At 34.2% G+C, this 18,094-nt stretch overlaps 1 protein-coding gene across 2 annotated transcripts in view; it reads left to right on the forward strand.

Annotated features, from left to right (window-relative positions):
- Positions 1-1,196: 1,196 nt before the first annotated feature.
- LOC143226320 (uncharacterized) overlaps positions 1,197-18,094 on the forward strand; it is an 83,871-nt gene continuing 66,973 nt past the window's right edge. The window contains exon 1 of one of the 2 annotated variants that reach the window (XM_076457131.1): positions 1,197-2,864. In XM_076457131.1, the coding sequence (XP_076313246.1) occupies positions 2,711-2,864 (154 nt within the window). In that variant the 5' untranslated portion in view covers positions 1,197-2,710. The remainder of the gene's footprint in view (positions 2,865-18,094) is intronic. The other variant, XM_076457132.1, reaches the window with a different exon arrangement.

The following is an 18,094-nucleotide window of genomic DNA, read 5'->3' on the forward strand; positions in this document are numbered from 1 at the left end:
GTCGAATTGGCCGACTGGAATTTGACGTATTATTAGAGATTGATTTTAAATTTTAATTGTTTAGGCAGTACGTAGCGTATAACATCACCTGAACTGGTCCTATAATACCAGTCCGCCTCTGATATCTTTTAACCTACTTCAAGTGTTTTAAATCACACCACAACTTTAGGTATTTTTAAATACATCAGACTAATCTATATGTTACTACAAGTGATTTAATTAAAACAAACCAAAACACAATTCGGCTATTTTAAATGTATTAGAAACGTTTTAACATATTTCCGAACATCATCTGTTGATTTTTAATCGTGTTAAGACTCAGTAAATTAAAACACAATAAATGTTGTTTTTAATATTGTTTGAAGGTTTTTAAAACACTAGAACACCTTCCAGATCAAGCCAGAAGTATTGCAACTTTTTAATTTTATTTTTAGAATATATTTACTTGTTTTTAGGAATGGCAAAAAAAAAAAAAAAACAGATCCATTGAAATAAAATCATTTTGCTAATAATTTATTCTGAGAGCCCAAACTTGTAATTTAGTTTCGTCTTTCAGTCCGCGAAAAGAAATGAAGCTCAGGAGAAATTATATGTTTATTAAGTAAGAATTAGGCCTTTACACAATCTAATATAAGCTTCAAACGTTTTTTTTTTTTTGGATGGGGGGGATTGACTGGATCTTTTAACGACTTTGATAGTGCTTATTTAAACTGTGTCTAATGTTTAGAAAAAAAAGTACTGATTTTTTGTTGACTGTTGGGTGGGAGAGAATTTTTAGTTTTGAAATATAATAATTTATACGTTGCTTTAGAAAGGAGCAGGAGAGGAGTACTGAGATAAAAACTAATCATCAGCAGTGTTTCCGTCTTTACATTAAATAAACGAAAAAAATTGTCAAAACAGGTTCCAGATCTTAGATTCGGTACACGTTGAGCACTGATGTAAGTATCACAAATGTTGTACTTGTGAGCAGTAGTGACTGTAAGAGACTAAATTGTTATACAAAGCAGTGCTGGTTATAGAGTTACTGTTACGACCAATAATGCTGTTTATAGAGTTGTTGTTACACATGTAATGCTGTTTGTAGAATTAGGAATTTGACTGGGGCGTTGTAACGTCTTCAGGTTGGTTGAAATTCTAGTAGGCAAGAGTCAAGGGGTGAAACATAAGGCTTCGGAGTTTTTGAGAGGGGGGTTACAACAGGTGTGGTAAGCTCTCTTTTGTACTGACCTTGGGTCCTTGAGAATTTCACGTAACTTTTTTGCTTCAATAAATTAGCCGTAAAAACTGTCATATGGCATACACGTGAGCTGCTAAAGCAGTTATCATGCAAACCTCGTTAAAACACGCCAGCTCACCTACACTTCAGTCCAGTTCCGACTCGTAGGTCCACAGCAGGGTAACATCAGTTACAGCTTCGTCCGCCCCTGCAGCCCTGTTATTACCACGTGCATCAGGGAAGCTTGCCTCTGTGCGGCTGTTAGTGGTTACAAGGGATATCCCGCCTTCGAATTTGGGAAACGCCTAAACATATATACGAGTGGCGGTATTTGCACCCCCCCCCTCTTCTCCTGCGTCACCCTGGCCCACACCCCTATGGTATCTTACCGGCGCCTGGTCCTTAGTTATTTAGTGTAGTTTCCCTGGGACAAGACTGGTCCGCCTCGTTAGCGCTCTGGAAATTGAAGTGCGTACCAGAAAATACTTTTGCTTGTTTAAAATGGGTTGGACAAACACGGTTTGCTCAGCTCGCTCTTTTCTAAAATGTTTGGGATAAAGGGGGGAATATTATGACGGATGTGTGTATGGAATACTCTAGTATGTGCTCCGAATTTGTGATTTATTTTGCGTTTTTTTCTTTATAGAGAAACTCTCACTAACTAAACACCATTCTCCGAGATCAGTTTCCTAAGTAACCTATGGGTGTGTTCGGTATGTGATTTATTTACCTCTAATACTGAATCGAGGCAGTCATCGTCCTGACGTTTCGCCCCATAACTTTGTAAACACAACTTTCTGACCAGGTAAATTCCGATTGCCGTTTTTATGTTAAACGGACGTTAGGTTTCTTTGATAGTTTATTGACGTCGGTATATTTTGACCGATGAATCACTCAGGATAATACTAAATTCATTTTATCGTGTGACTTTTAAAGAAACATTTCATAAGAAGTTATATAGGTCACAGAAGTCATTTATTTGAATGACGTCACAGAGAATGGACAGAAAGTATTTTTGAATTACGCCATGTAGTGTCTATAGGATTTTATCCGTTTAAGCCATTTGAGTTTCTATATCTGTATTCATCTAAAGGTGGAGTAATAGTGAACGTCAGCGGCACTCTTAGCAACTTGATAAAGAGTTTATAACAAGGAACAAGTAACACAGTGGTAGCAGCTGGAATGTACTGCTGAGTAAGTAGTACTGGTTACTTTCAGAAAGACGGTAAATACACAGAAATTCTATTGGGTTTATTAAACTTCTAATTATATATACCAACTAAATTACTCGGAGAAACACTCGTTTGGGGTTACATTGTTCAGTTGTATTGACTGATTTTAAACTGATTAATAAAACACGGGTCTCACGTACTCAGAAGATAAACTGTTAAAACGGGTTCACCTATCTTGACAGTCTTCTATTTTATTTTAGAAGTTCACAAGTTAATTATTATAAAAATATAATTCTGACATTAGCTGTCGGCTTGAATAATGAAGATTCTACAAGTTCTCATCCTCAGCTTAGAAATAGTTTTCCTTGTAATTCAGCTGATCTCCTTAGCCTGCACCCACTGGAATTCCTGGGATCTGCGCTTCAACTGGACGAGATCGCTTGAAAAGGTTAACGGTAGACCAGAGTCCGAAGGTAAGTTTTTTGGGTTTTTTTTTTAGTAATCGAATTATTTGTACGCATTTTATTGAATTGTACGTATTGGTCATTGGTTAGCTAAAAACTTATTCTAAGGTTTTATTATTCTTGTTAAGTTATTTCCTCAAAGAATAACCTAGCGAAACTACGCGTATGTGAGAATATTCCAATTCATTAATGTACGAAAAATGTGATATATATATATAAGCTGTTATGTTGTTACATGCGCAGTGAATTGTAAGGCAGTGGAAAATATTACTAAAATTAAACATAAATATATCAAAGCAAACGAATGGTGTATTCTTGATAAACGTGATAATACATTTTGTATTATATTTATATCATCACAGTGAACCTGTATTTATATAAGACTTGAAGATTATGTGCTTTTGTACAACTAACTAATTTTTTGGAATTTTTCAGCAGACAAATTGTCTAAGAGTTAAAATAAAAATAATATAAGGGGTGAAATAACTCAGTGACAAATGGTGAAACCAGTAATAAATTGGACTTCATAGTTATCTTTAATATATTTTTTATGTTTACCGGATCTTGTTTTATAACTGATTAGAAGTATATTTGATTAAATAATTCAAATCAACTTTACGATATCAGTTGGAACCACGAATACAACTTTGTGTTATCCAGCTAACGATCTATTTAGACTGGGGAACATCACTGTCAAAATAACCACCAACTGTGACCTTTCCTCACTTTTGGGGTACTTGTCATAATGAAATGACCAACCGATTTATTTTTATCACGAAACATTCTATAGACACAATGTGTGAACTATTCATTTTGTTACAAAAAGGGTTCTGGTAAGCTTTCAAGAACGTTTGTTACAGGATTTACCCGTTTACAAGTGTTTGTAAGTATATAATATATAAATTAAGGAAACCGTGCAATTTTTTGTGGTCTCTTTAGCCAAACTTTCAAAAATCACGTGAAAACAAAGTTAGATGAAAAACAGTTTAGTAAGATTTGAACACAGAAACAAACACGCTTATATTATGTACGCGATACGCTACAGGAAGATCACTCTAGTCAAAGGATAAACGAACACTGAAGAAATATGGTGAACCCGTGACCACTAGGAGTTGGGAGGTTAAAAGTCTCTGATGAAGAAAAGTCGAGAGTACTTGAGCTAAGGGTTTTGTCACTGCTGTAATGAAACGGCTGTTCTTGTAAACACTATGCACACACAAAGAAATAAACTAAAAGGTCATCTTACACTATGTTCACATCCGGGTAAACAAAACGTCATAAATCGAAGCGTTAAAATTAAATTATTTTCAACTTTTAGGTATTTCAGTTAAAAGTAATTAATTTAACTAGAACTTGTTGGCACCTGATTATTCATCTCAGTACCGTATTAACTAATATTCAAGCAATATTTCACTATTTAATATTTAACTAATATTAAAGAACTGTTTTTGAAGTGGAAATGAAAAAAAGATATATATATATATATATATATCAGATTTTATTTATGCCTCTAAATTTGCTTCATTTTCACACATATATACATAAAAAGACACGTGATTAGTGTGAAATCCGCCTTTGTAACTTCGATTTATACAACAGTCACGTGTCTTTTGTAATTTTTGTTATCTTCATGCGTGAAGTGTTTACACTACACGTGACTAATGTCATGACATGTATGTGCGATTACCTTTCAGAATATTACTAAACACTAAATAAAAATACCAGCACGGCCTAGGTAAAGATGAGTTTATTCATATATTCTGTTTTTAACATATACTCTGAATGTATAAGATCCTATTTGGAACTAAGACTCATTCACGCTGGACGACGCAAGCGATGTCGTCGTACATCAAACGTAAATCCACATCGGACGCAAATCAAGAAACGTTCTAATAGACTAGAAATAGATGTTCCTAATGGACATACCAGAGATGGGCTGTCCCATTACAAATCAGTTCCTGAGTTGATAACAATAATTTTGCCTTCCGCAATGTTAATTAATATTCTATAGGTGAACTGATATTTTCAATAAACTAAAATAAATTTGTTATATATATGTATATACATACATGACTTACTGCAATTTTCAGTTATGTTTCTTTACAAATTCCTTCTATGTATACTGTTAACATTTCAAAGTATTTTGAAGTACAATGTTATCATTAGTATTACTTTGTTGTAGTTAAACATTATGTAATCAACATCTTAACTGTTTTTTTTATTATACTCCAGATTACTTTCATTGTTCAGTTTATTTCGAGTTGCACAACGAGATAAAACGTAGAGACGGGTTCTCTTTTAGCAAAGGAACATTTTTCAAGGATGTGTCGCTCGCTGCTTACGTGGATACTCCCATTTGACTGTGGTACTTCTAAATTATTGGCTCTTGCTAAAAGTTAAAAGTCTAGTAACTATGCTGATTGGTAGATGAGAACATGTTAAATAATATAAACATTTATAACTCCATTGCTGATAGTAAATTTATAATTTTTAACGAAACTGTTTTTATTTAAAAGCATCACGTCAAGTTGCTTTGTTTGTTTGCTTTTGAATTTCTCCACTCAATACAAGAGTAAATAACGTCAACTAGTCACAGCAATAAGAAAACACTTCGTATAACCTCATGGTTTAAAGGAAGAAAACAGTATTAAGAAATGTGGTGCGAGTACAGTGCATCTTTTTTTCTAACGATCCTAGCATACAAGATTAGTTTATTCAACAATGAACGCAACGTCTTAAATTGGATAACAAATTATGAAGAGTAAGATTAATATTGTCTACACACAATAACAGAACATTAAACTACACGTGAACCAAATTTTTTTTGGTCTTATTACAAAAATATTAAATCTTGGAGCAGTACGTTGCAACGTTTTCCCTAAGCAATTCTGAACCATCTGCTGGATTTTATTGTTAACAACGTCACTGTACGGTGCAAACAGACAGCAGTGTTAAAGGTGATTTAATGTTAGAAACACGTACTATTAATTTCGGTTAAATTACAAAATGTCCTTTTCACTTGGAACCACCGCACCCTTTCTTACCGTTAAAATATGTTTGTACCGACTTCTTTCTGCTCTGAAAATGACAATTAACTTCTGATAAGCATAACTGATAAACAGACAATTACTGAAACACGATAAAAATCAGTAGGTTTATAGCTGTGAAAAACACAACAGTTGTGTTAAATTCTACATTTGATAAAAAAGGTTTATAAATACAGCAGCATCTTCATGCAGTGAAGGAATGTAAAGTTCAGACAAGTTGCACAAGGAGAAAGACAAATAAAACTATTATGTTGATTATAGAATGTAAGTGGTAATGGCTCCTGGAATGAAAGGTATCTTGTGAGTGAAAGCAATATGTCAAACATGTTACGCCTTTCGACCAATACAAGATCATGCTGGCTGAGATACGATAAGCAGAGTGATGGTCCAGGCGCTATTTATATAATCAATGTAAACTAGATTAAGTAAATTAACTGCAATCTTAAGTCATTTATTAATCAACTATTTAGGGTAATGCTTGATAATACAACATCATTTATTCAGTTTATTTTTAAACACCGAATATTTATTTTTATTATCGTATTTGAATTAACTTTACCTCAGTAGTAGCACACCTATGGAAGTAATATACTACATGTCATGTTTAACCTATGATCTTAAGCCTTACACGCGGAGTAAAATAAGAAACCAAATTAAAAATCTGTAAGAAACGTAACAGTTCAAGCTCACATTAGATGCAGTTTTAATTCTTCGACTAATGCACCATAAAGAGTTTATCTGATGTTTCTGTTGTTAAGTGCAGAGCTACACAATGGACTATCTGTGCTCTGTCTAAAGAATGTATCGAAAATCGAATGTTAGCGTTATAAGTGTTCGTCGTTATTGCTGAGCCGCCAAGAAGCCTGACGAGTTTGTTAACCGGTATAAAAACAAAGATTTACGTAAATAGGCAAACTACTAGCAAGTATGAAATAAAGTCAAAGCATAATTTACCTTGTACACCCTCCGCAGCACATATAGCTTCAGGTAGCCCTATGTTACAAACAAACAAAGACGATCTCAACCAATAGTTGGAGTGTGTGTTGTTTTTCTTATAGCAAAGCCACATCGGGTTATCTGCTGAATCCACCGAGGGGAATCAGGCCCTTGACTTTAGCTTTGTAAATCTGTAGACTTACCGCTGTATTAGTGGGGGACCAGTTGGAGTGTATAATAATGTTGGTGAACAAGCGTGATAGGAAGAATGAAATTAAAGGTAACCGTTTGTTAAAGTTCAAATAAAAGGAGGTCTTAACAGGATTGTTGGACTTGATGGTTAAGGCACTCGCAATCTGAGTGTTGCGGGCTCGAATCCCCGTCACCGAACATAATTGCGGGGCGTTATATAATGTGATGGTCAATCCCATTATTCGTTGGTAAAAGAAGCCAATATTTGGTAGGGAGGCTATCTGTCTTTCCTTTAGTATATCACCCCTAATTTAGGGATGGCTAACGCAGATAGCTCTATTGTAGTTTTGTGCAAAATTCCAAACAAACCACACAGTCAAAATATTATATAATGTTTAGCTCATATTGTTGTTACTAAGTCCTCTACAGATTTCAAGTGACAGACAGTTCTAGTGCTGCTAACATGTAACACAAATCAAGTACTTGTATAAGTATAATATTGCGAAGTTTTTTATTTCATTTCACTTGCTTATCTGATGAATTTCTTTTTATATAAAATGCCGGTTTATTTTACGCAAGAGAAACCCAAAAGTTGATGATAGGTACTATTAACTAACCAGCGTTTTTTCTAACCTATTACAATTTCAAAATTAGGAACAGCTATACCCTTTGTAGAGCTTCACATGAATTCTGAAATACACAAATAAACAGTTCTTCTAAAACAGTGAGTGTTTGGAATTAAGCACATTATTAACAACTGAGGCTTTTGCCTGTTACAGATTTAAAAAAAAAAAAGTTGGTTAGTTAATAGTACCTATCATCAACACTTGGGTTTCTCTTGTGAGACTGAATGGTGGGATTTGACCGCCACTCTTATAGAGCGCCCACGGCTCCAAAGTGCGGAGAACATTTTTGGGGCAATGGGCTGTGAACAAAGAACTGTCGAGTTCATGATTCGAGATTGCTTACCACTAGAGCACCCTTGGTCTTTCCAGGTGAAATTTTCAGAACGAAAAGACTTAAATTGACCTTTATATCGTACTCTTTCACATGTTGACCTGTAAGTTGATCGAATTACAAATAATATTTATATAGTTTTTAAAATTAAAAACGAGTTCTTTAGCATAATTATAATACCATTTTTAACATAATATCTTCTTCTTAACATACTGATTTTTTTGCCTCAGTTGCCCTAAAAAACGAAATACGACGTAAGCTTGTAAACATGCTGATTAAAACAAGGGATTTTGTCGATCAGAATACAGGTAATTACATGAGAAGATCCATTCCCAGTGTTTTTGACCGTAACAAATGAGACGTTTGTGTAATCAAAAAAATAGCTAGGTAATTAGAACAACAATTTGATTGTTTGTGGTTCAGCACAGGGCTAAACAATGGGCTCTCTGTGCTCTGCCCACCACAACTATCAAAACCCAGTTTCTAGCGTTGTAAGTCCATAAACATTCCACTGTGCTATTGGTGGGCTAGTTAGTTAAATAGAACATTTGAAGAGGTATTTTATCAGTTCAACAGCTGTTATCATACAAGATGAACAGGTGCATATTTTGTCCACGAAACATCTATGATGTTATACTGTATGTTTAAGTTTCCTCAGTTTGACTGACCTTGAACTTTGACCTACGCCATTAAAGGTTAATCTTTGAGCTTTGAATGTAATACCTGTTGTATAAGTTGAGTCAATATCTTGTGTTGAAATATCATGGTCAGCAGGTTGAAGAAGATTTTTTTATTTACCAGTAATTTTTCAACATTGGACTTTGACCCACGGCCTTCAAAAGTTACCTAGGCCTAAAACTTTGTATGTAGAATAAGTTACATAAATTTGGTGAAAGTTCATCCATATGATCTTGCGATATCCTGTTCACATGACTGGGGAAACTTTTTTATGTAACAGTGCCCTTTAAATCTTTACCTTTGACTAGTGGCCTTCAAAAGTTAATGAGGTATAGAACTTAGCACAATGCTAGTTGCACAAGTAAAGCGAAAAACCATCCATACAGTTTTGAGATATTTTCTCTATACGAGTAGGGCGTACAGGAGCAAAACTAAATGTCCTCTTGTGCTTTGCGATGTCATCTGTGACATCAGTTATTTAATGTGCAATGAAAGACGTCAAAGCTGTGAATGTCTTGTTTAGCTCCAGTTGTACTGTTTTAGGTATCCATTTTTTAAGTATTAAGTATAAACATATTTAAACAATTGGTGTCTTCCACATGTTGTTAACATTATTATTTTTATATGGCTTTCTGACACTCGACTTCTTTCCAAATGAAGTATATAATAACACTTTGATTTCAAATTACTAAAAGAAATAGCTAAAATCTAAGAACTTCCCTTTGAAACTCCATAGAAATGGGAAAGAACGATGGTTGAAAAATAATTAGAAACCAATTAAAATCCATCTCGTGTTAAACTCGTTCAAATTTATTAATGTACTTCCATCATTAACATGTGTCAGATTGACATATACACGCCATCACATCCTATTATTCGATGTTACTTATAAACCTCGCTACCAGGTTACATTAAAAAAAGAGAATTTTAATTGTTTATTCAAAGTTTATTATTTGCAAATTCATGTATGTAGTTTATTATGCATTTCATAAAGCTTATATCTTTTTTGCTAGTCTAGTGATAAAACCTTTTTGGTTGCAAATATAAAATGCTATTTCTAATAAAATATAAGAGTTTAATACTTATCTAGCGTGATGGTAACAAGGAAAACAAAATAACAGCTCAATAATTTTTTGTTTGCCTGGCCATGAAGGCATTATTACGTCACCGGTAATAATGCGATTACATACAAATTAGGAAGATATACGGATAATTTATTATAAACAACAGCAATGTCCAAGAAAGAAATGACTTACCATCCCCTCATTCATTTGGCGAAATACCCATGCCAGTTATATATATAAATAACATTCGTCAATCATGATACTTTATATTTTACGAATGTTTAAAAGTGTTTGTTTTCGGATATTCGGATCGAGCTATTCAAAGGCCATCAACACTAACTATCCCTAATTTTGAACTGATAGTTTTTTTGTTTGTTTTGAATTTAGCGCAAAGCTACACGAGGGCTATCTGCACTAGCCGTCCCTAGTTTAGCAGTGTAAGACTAGGGAGAAGGCAAATAGCCATCATCAACCACCGACAACCTTTGGGCTACTCTTTTACCAACGAATACTGAGATTGACTGACACATTATAACGTCCCCACATCTGAAAGTGCTAGCATGTTTGGTGTAACGGAGATTCGAACCTGTGACCCTCAGATTAAGAGACAAGTGCCTTAACGCCCCTAGTGAACTGATATACTAGAACAAAGTCATCTAGTGAATAACTCCCTTCAACTCTTGAGGTAATTTGCATGACCAAATAGTATAAAGAACATAATAAATATAACTATATTCAATACTATTATAGTATATGCCCCCCTCCATTAGCACCGCGACATGTCTGCGTACTTACACCGTTAAAAACCGGGTTTCGATACCCGTGGTGGGCAGAACACAGATAGCTTTGTGCTTAATTCCCAACAAACAAACATTATATTATTATGCTAATTATTGGAAGTATAAATGTTTATTTTAGAAAATTTGTATTCTGCTTGTTATCTCTTCCTTTTTTATGTTGTTACAATGAAAAGTTTTATACATATAACTAATTTCCAATCGAAGCTAGTTAAAAAATTTCAAATACTGTTGGACTCTAATTTTTAAACATAAGATTTTACAAAGATCACAATTTTTTTAAATCACGTGCGAAGCTACACGATGGCTATCTGCCCTAGCTATCCCTAATTTAGCAGTGTAAGGCTAGAGGGAAGACAGCTAGTCATCACCACCCACCGCCAATTCATGGACTACTCTTTTACCAACAAATAGTGGGATTTAATGTGACATTATAACGCCCCCATAGCTGAAAGGGTGAGCACGTTTGATGTGACGGGAAATTGAACCCGCGATCCTCAGATTACGAGTTGACTTTCCTAACTATCTGGCCATGCCGGGCCCAAGATCTCAAATTACAAAAAATCAGGCACGACTACTAACATTGGCGATTTTGTAGTCTGATTTTGTAGACAAAATATTCTCAAGACCAAAACGAAAAAAACAATGTTTACTAGCCATGTTAGATGAAGACAAATATCAAGTTAATTCTTTAGGAAGTGCAAAATTACAAGGGGGAGAGATTTGGAAAACAAATGCGATAACATACAAATTAGGAAGATATACAGATAATTTATTATAAACAATAGCAAAAAAAAACAAAAAACGCTGTACTAATGGAAAGGACCCCCAGTTACAGGCTATAATCTCGGGTTATAAAACTCACCCTAGGTTTTGGAGGGTACATTTTATACCCCCACATTATAGCCTGTACACTAGGTATTCTTCCCATTAGTGAAGCGTTTTTTTATTTTTGTTTCGGCTTGTTTTTGTTTATAATAGATTATCATGAGTTAGAGGTTAGGGTTTGCTGTATTGAACATGGCCAGGTGGTAAGGCACTCGACTCGTAATCCGAGAGTTGCGGGTTCGAATTCCCGTCACACCAAACATACTCGCCCTTTCAGACGTGGGAGCGTTATAATATGACGGTCAATCTCACTATTCGTTGGTAAAAGAGTAGCCAAAGAGTTGGCAGTGTGTGATGAATACTAGCTGCCTTACCTCAAGTCTTACACTGCTAAATTAGGGACGGCTAGCGCAGATAGCTCTCATGCAGCTTTGCGCGAAATTAAAAAACAACAACAAACAAAACTTACTTGACCTTTCAGTATTAATATTATATTTATATACATAATTCAATATATTTTGTTAGATGTTCTGGTTATAGGACAATAATTTTCCAGCTTTTTAAAATTATTCATCTTACTTGACAGTAGTAGTAACATAGAAATAGTGAAGAAGTACGTCTCTCCCTATAATATACACATACATACTGATAAACCTCAACCAATGATACTAATCAAACTACAAGGACCGGTCTTCACCATTCTTTTCCCCTGTTCTGACCCCCTAACAAGCATGTCTAATTTCTTTTACACTGTCAACCAATCCGTGTTTCAAGGTCGTTAATCTAGAGGTCTTTTTAAAACCATCGCGAACCACAGATAGGTATTGATTATTCGACTCCTACGAACTTGTCATGCCAACAATGTATCATGCTGATAGTTCTGTTGCACGTTAGCAGGTAAAAAATATTGTTACGAGTAGCGATGGTTTGTAACACCTTTTTTTTCTGAGCAACGTTGTTACATCTCCTGCTTTTAAAATGCCTTAAGACATTAGTTCTAAGCCCCTTTCTCAGTTTAAGGACAGAAGAGAGTGTCGAATAACGAGAGTTCTGACCTCTTGAATAGGTTTTTAATTATCAGGGTAAAAGTGTGGTAAGTCGCCACAGTATTTATTATCAGAGTTGAAGTGTGGTGAAACTCCACAGAATTTAGATTGAATAAAGAGAGTTTGACCTTTCGAATAGGTTTCTAATTATCAGGGTTGGAGTATGGTAACTCACTACAGTATTTGTATTGAATAAAGAGAGTTTGACCTTTCGAATAGGTTTCTAATTATCAGAGTTGGAGTATGCTAACTCACTACAGTATTTGTATTGAATAAAGAGAGTTTGACCTTTCGAATAGGTTTCTAATTATCAGAGTTGGAGTATGGTAACTCACTACAGTATTTGTATTGAATAAAGAGAGTTTGACCTTTCGAATAGGTTTCTAATTATCGGGGTTGGAGTATGGTAACTCACTACAGTACTTGTATTGAATAAAGAGAGTTTGACCTTTCGAATAGGTTTCTAATTATCAGGGTTGGAGTATGGTAACTCACTACAGTATTTGTATTGAATAAAGAGAGTTTGACCTTTCGAATAGGTTTCTAATTATCAGAGTTGGAGTATGGTAACTCACTACAGTATTTGTATTGAATAAAGAGAGTTTGACCTTTCGAATAGGTTTCTAATTATCAGGGTTGGAGTATGGTAACTCACTACAGTATTTGTATTGAATAAAGAGAGTGTGTGTGCTCATCATAGCAAAGCCACATCTGGCTATCTGATGAGTCCACTGAGGGGAATCGAACCTATGATTTTAGCGTTGTAAGTTCGTAGACTTACTGCTGTACGGTCGGGGGACTTGAATAAAGAGAGCCTGATTTTTTAAATAGGTTTCCAATTATCAAAGTTGGAGTATGGTAAGTCACCACAGTATTTAGATTGAATAAAGAAAGTCTGACCTTTTAAATAGATTTCTAGTTATCAGGGTTGGATTATGGTAATTCTGCGTAATTGTAGTTTCTAATGTTAAAACTCGGGTTTCGATATTCATTATGGGCACAGATCAGATAGGTTTAGTTTTGTGTTTAAGAACAAACAAACATGAACAGCTTTCTAATTATCATGGTTGCAGCATGTTAAGTCACAGTATTTAGATTTGAGTGACTACGCTACTCACTCTGATCTATTCTCGTTCATTGAAGCAGTCTTAATGCGCAGATACAGTTATGAATTTTTTTATAACTGTTTGAAAAACCTAATTATTGTTTGTATGTTACTTACATATACTAACTAACGAAGTTTCTAAAATTTTGTTTGTTGAATATCCAATTTAGGCCTGCTTTTCAAATTAGTTTGTTATTAACCTGTTCAGTGTCGTAGACGAGATAACTCATCCAAGCCGATCGGTAACACAGTGCCACAGACGAATTAATTCGTTCTCAATAATACCTAACTTCAACGCTAGATGTCAGTATCATACATGCATTTAACCTACTTACAAATTGTTTCACTTTCGATCCAAAATGGCGTCACGAAAACAGTTACAAAATGAAGAAGCATTAGAGTTGTATTGTAGCAGTTGAAATACTTGGCAGTCAACAGGTTAAAGTTTTGTTTAACAAGTTTAGTTATACTTGTGTGTATGAAAGTATGGCATATACTAACAACTACGAAATCATATTCCACCAACATTAACACTAATTTATAGTCGTTTTATAAATGCCCATAATGAAGTTACATAGTTGATAACTAATATGGTTCTGTATTAACCTTAACGAGTTAGACTTAAATTGATTCATATTTGAACGATCGAAAAATCAGGTAGCAAGGTTTTATTTTTAGAACTGTTCATAATAACCTAGTATAGATTATTAGGTGTAGGTGTTCCGGTATGGATTGTGTTTTTGCTTTCCGTATGGCATTACGTTAAGCTCAATTATATTTCTAACGTATACAAAAGGCGAGTTATACACTAAGTTCAGTGAGTTGTCGTAAACGAACAGAAAAACAAACAGACAAATTTATACACCATACCACAGCAGAGACCAATATCCACATGTAAATATTGTGATTCATACTTCAAGTTTTGCAATCTCAAAAATAAATACAGTTTTCTTATTTAAACATAACTAATGTGTTTAATCCAGAAGTTTTAAGAGTACAGTTCAGTTGTTGTTTCTTATTCCAAATCTCCTCGCTCTCCTTCTTAAAGTAGCCTGCCAGTCATTAACGAAAATGAAACCAAAACAAAACACGACTGTTTATTTCTATCTGTTCTAAGGTGTTTTAAAAATAACTTTTCTAGATAGACATATCTCAAAATGACAAGCTCTGATTGATCAGAACATTGAAGAACCAAGCACGTCTTATGAGATTTTCACCAGTGGCTGGGTACGTCTAAAAGCTGGCTAGACGTTTATGTTTGTTCATGTTGTTGATTGATTGCTTGTGGTTGGAATACTATATACGCGGAAACGTATTTTAAGTGCATGAATGTCAAAAACTTTATTTAAATAAAATATTCATAGACAGAACGTTTTCACGTAATTCTGATACTTTCTCTGGAAGAAGTGGCATCACATTTATTTAGGAATATTTATTTGTATAGACAGTTAATGTTTGCATTTTGACAATTGTTCTTCCAATAGTTAGTTTAATAGCTTAATCAACAATAAAGAAAATTCAGCAATTTGATAAATGGTCATCAAATTAAACTGCTATTCTTACCCCTTTACTTGAAAATTAAATGTTTTTATGGATAAGGTCATTTGAGATTTGGGTTTTAAACTTTAGAAGGATTGCAATAAATGTTTTCCAACCCAATTCTAATAAAAGCTTTTTTCTTAAACAAAAGTGAATATTTACAACACAATGCCAATTTATTGCAAATTCAAATCATCTTCATCGTAAGAGTTAGGTTTCGACAATCCCTTACGACCCTCTACCTTGATAATCTACAATAGACTACTTAAAACGTATTACTTTGTATTTGAATATAGTTTCACGCAGGTAACACACATAATTATATTCCAAGAAATTATGTGTTTACCTTTAGTGTATCAAGTTCATTCGATGCCAAGTTGCAGAGTAAGGGTTCTATACCAATGGCGACAGTGTTTACTTGTCTACCAGTGACTAGAAGTATTTTTCCTTCGAGGAGAGAACTTCAATAAACAGATAAAAGACGGAAAAACCAACATCCATGACTAGGTACTTATTTCTGGAAAAACCACGTTTAATTTAAGAGCATTAAAACATCTGTTACAACAAAAATTATTGAACAAATGGCTTAAAATCCTACATTTTATGAAAGGATAATTGACACGTAATTAAAAACCAGCTTTTATAAGCTTTATTTCGCTCAATTTTTTTAATAGTGTTAACTTATAAATGCCTGAAATTGATAAGATACGCATAATAATTATTTGGCGTTTCATAACCTTAAAATACTGTTCATTATAAAAATGATCTGTAGTCGTTTTTACAAATAGTTTTTTAATAGTTCTTCTTAGAGGGAATTTTTTTTACTTATTCCGACAACGAACTGTTACTTCACCCCCTAGGGGCACAAAAGTATTTCTGCGGATTTACAATGCTAGAAACTGGGTTTCGATATCTGAGGCAGACAAAGCACATATAGCACATTGTGTAGCTTTGTGTTTACACTACAAACAAAAAAATGTAACTATTACTAAGTGCAAAAAAGTATAAAAGTTATATTTGTAAAACTCGGAGATATATCTGAAAACATTAATTGGTTCTTAAAAAATACTTAATAATAAATTAAATAATTTAATTATTTTTGTCAGTTTTATCAAGTTAGTTTAACTTAAAAACATATCGTTAAAAGTTACGGTTTAATTAAACGCGAGAAACGTTGGGAACCCATAGGCCTAAAAATTATCGTAAACATCACATAAAGGGCAAGTTCGTTTGTTTTGTTTTTGTCACGATAAGTTTTAGCTTTTGCTCGAACAACTTTATTATGTTAAAAACAGTTTATATTTTGTATTTTGCTTGAGACAGAAAAAGCATACTTTAAAATTGTTATAAACAAAAGTTATAAAAATAGACTTTTCAACGACGAGTTTTAATAAGCAAACACATTTCTCTTGAAGAGTTGTCTCTTGCATAGCGTCCTAACTTTGTTGACAGATGTCAACTTTCAGCCAAGGAAATAATTAACCAACATCTGGGTAAAATAGGTCTGACACGGGGGTTTTCCTAGTCCATTTACGTTCTTGCACATGGGCTTGTGAGATGATTCGTGACTAAGGTGACAGGTTTCAAACAGTACATACTTGTCAGTTGCTGCATGTTAAGCTTGTTCAGTCGAGTTTAAATAAAGCCATGCTTTGCATTACAACTACGTCAAACATTATGAAGAACTTATGTAGGGTTTATTTTTGTAACAGTAAAGCAGCAGCATACCGTTCAAGACTACTTTAGTTAACATAAACACATATCTTACGTTTGGAAAGTGACATATATAAGTTACGTGATAAATTTTTGGTATATTGCTTCGAATTTATAATTCTACATAATTTATTTTTCAACCACCATTGTGAAGTGCAATTTTGCTTTTCACTTCTCTGAAATTTTGAAACTTCTTCTGGTTTCTTAAATAAATGGGTTATTTTCAGATTTTTTTAAAAGTTCAGTTTGAGGAAAATTGTTCATTTGGGGCTATACGTACCTATACATGTTTGGAACTATCAGTTATAAACCAGTTTTAACTGGTCAAACCCTACATCTTGTAATTTATACGCTCATAGGCGACGTTATCCATTACATGATTGTAGTTATTTAGTTGTAATGCACTTATTTAAGAACAGTTCGAGCTTGTAGAAGATAAATCACGACAGATATACTTCAAATTATTTTAGCAGGAATGGATAATCGACAAACATATACTCTACACATAGCTCAAGGCAGGTTCTACTTTCATCATTATTACCTTTCACAGCGAAGGTGTTTGGTTTGTTTTGAATTTTCGTGCAAAGCCACACGAGAGCTATCTGCGCTAGCGGTCCCTAATTTAGTAGTGTAAGACTAGATGGAATGTAGCTAGTCATCACCACCCACCGCCAACTCTTAGGCTACTTTTTTACCAACGAATAGTGGGATTTACCATAACATTATAACGCCCCCACGCCTGAAAGGGCGAGCATGTTTGGTGTAACGGGGATTCGAACTCACGACCCTCAGATTACGAGTCGAACGCCTTAACCACCTCGCCATGCCGGGCTTGCGAAGGTGTTTTAATCTGTGTGTGTGTATTTGTCACAAGGTTTCTTGAAAGCGAGTAAATAGATTTGGACGAAAGTTGGTATATACTTGAACTCAGAATTTTTTAGTTTTGGGGGGTCAAGATCACACTAAGGATACACAAATCCCTACCTGTTAACATTGGTACCGATTTTTCACACTATATTTGCTCTATAGCTCAGTCAAAAATGATCGGATTTTGATGAAACTTGGTGGACTTACGCATCTCGTTGTCTTGTTCTAAATAATCACTGTCCTTTAATAACTACAGACATACGAGCATATTTTCGTAATCTTTTTAGTGCCAAATATGATTAACAATGCATGATGGAGATATGTGCTTTACTGCATGACTCTCTTGTTGATATATGTTCACTCTCCTGTTGAACCGTATTGCTAAAAATTCAAATGGAATTGGTAATTCATTTATTATTAATTGTATGAACCACCATATCTATGTAGGATGACAATGACGGAGGAAAAAG

The sequence above is a fragment of the Tachypleus tridentatus genome, chromosome 9 (assembly GCF_004210375.1).
Source record: "Tachypleus tridentatus isolate NWPU-2018 chromosome 9, ASM421037v1, whole genome shotgun sequence".
Taxonomy (NCBI): domain Eukaryota; kingdom Metazoa; phylum Arthropoda; class Merostomata; order Xiphosura; family Limulidae; genus Tachypleus; species Tachypleus tridentatus.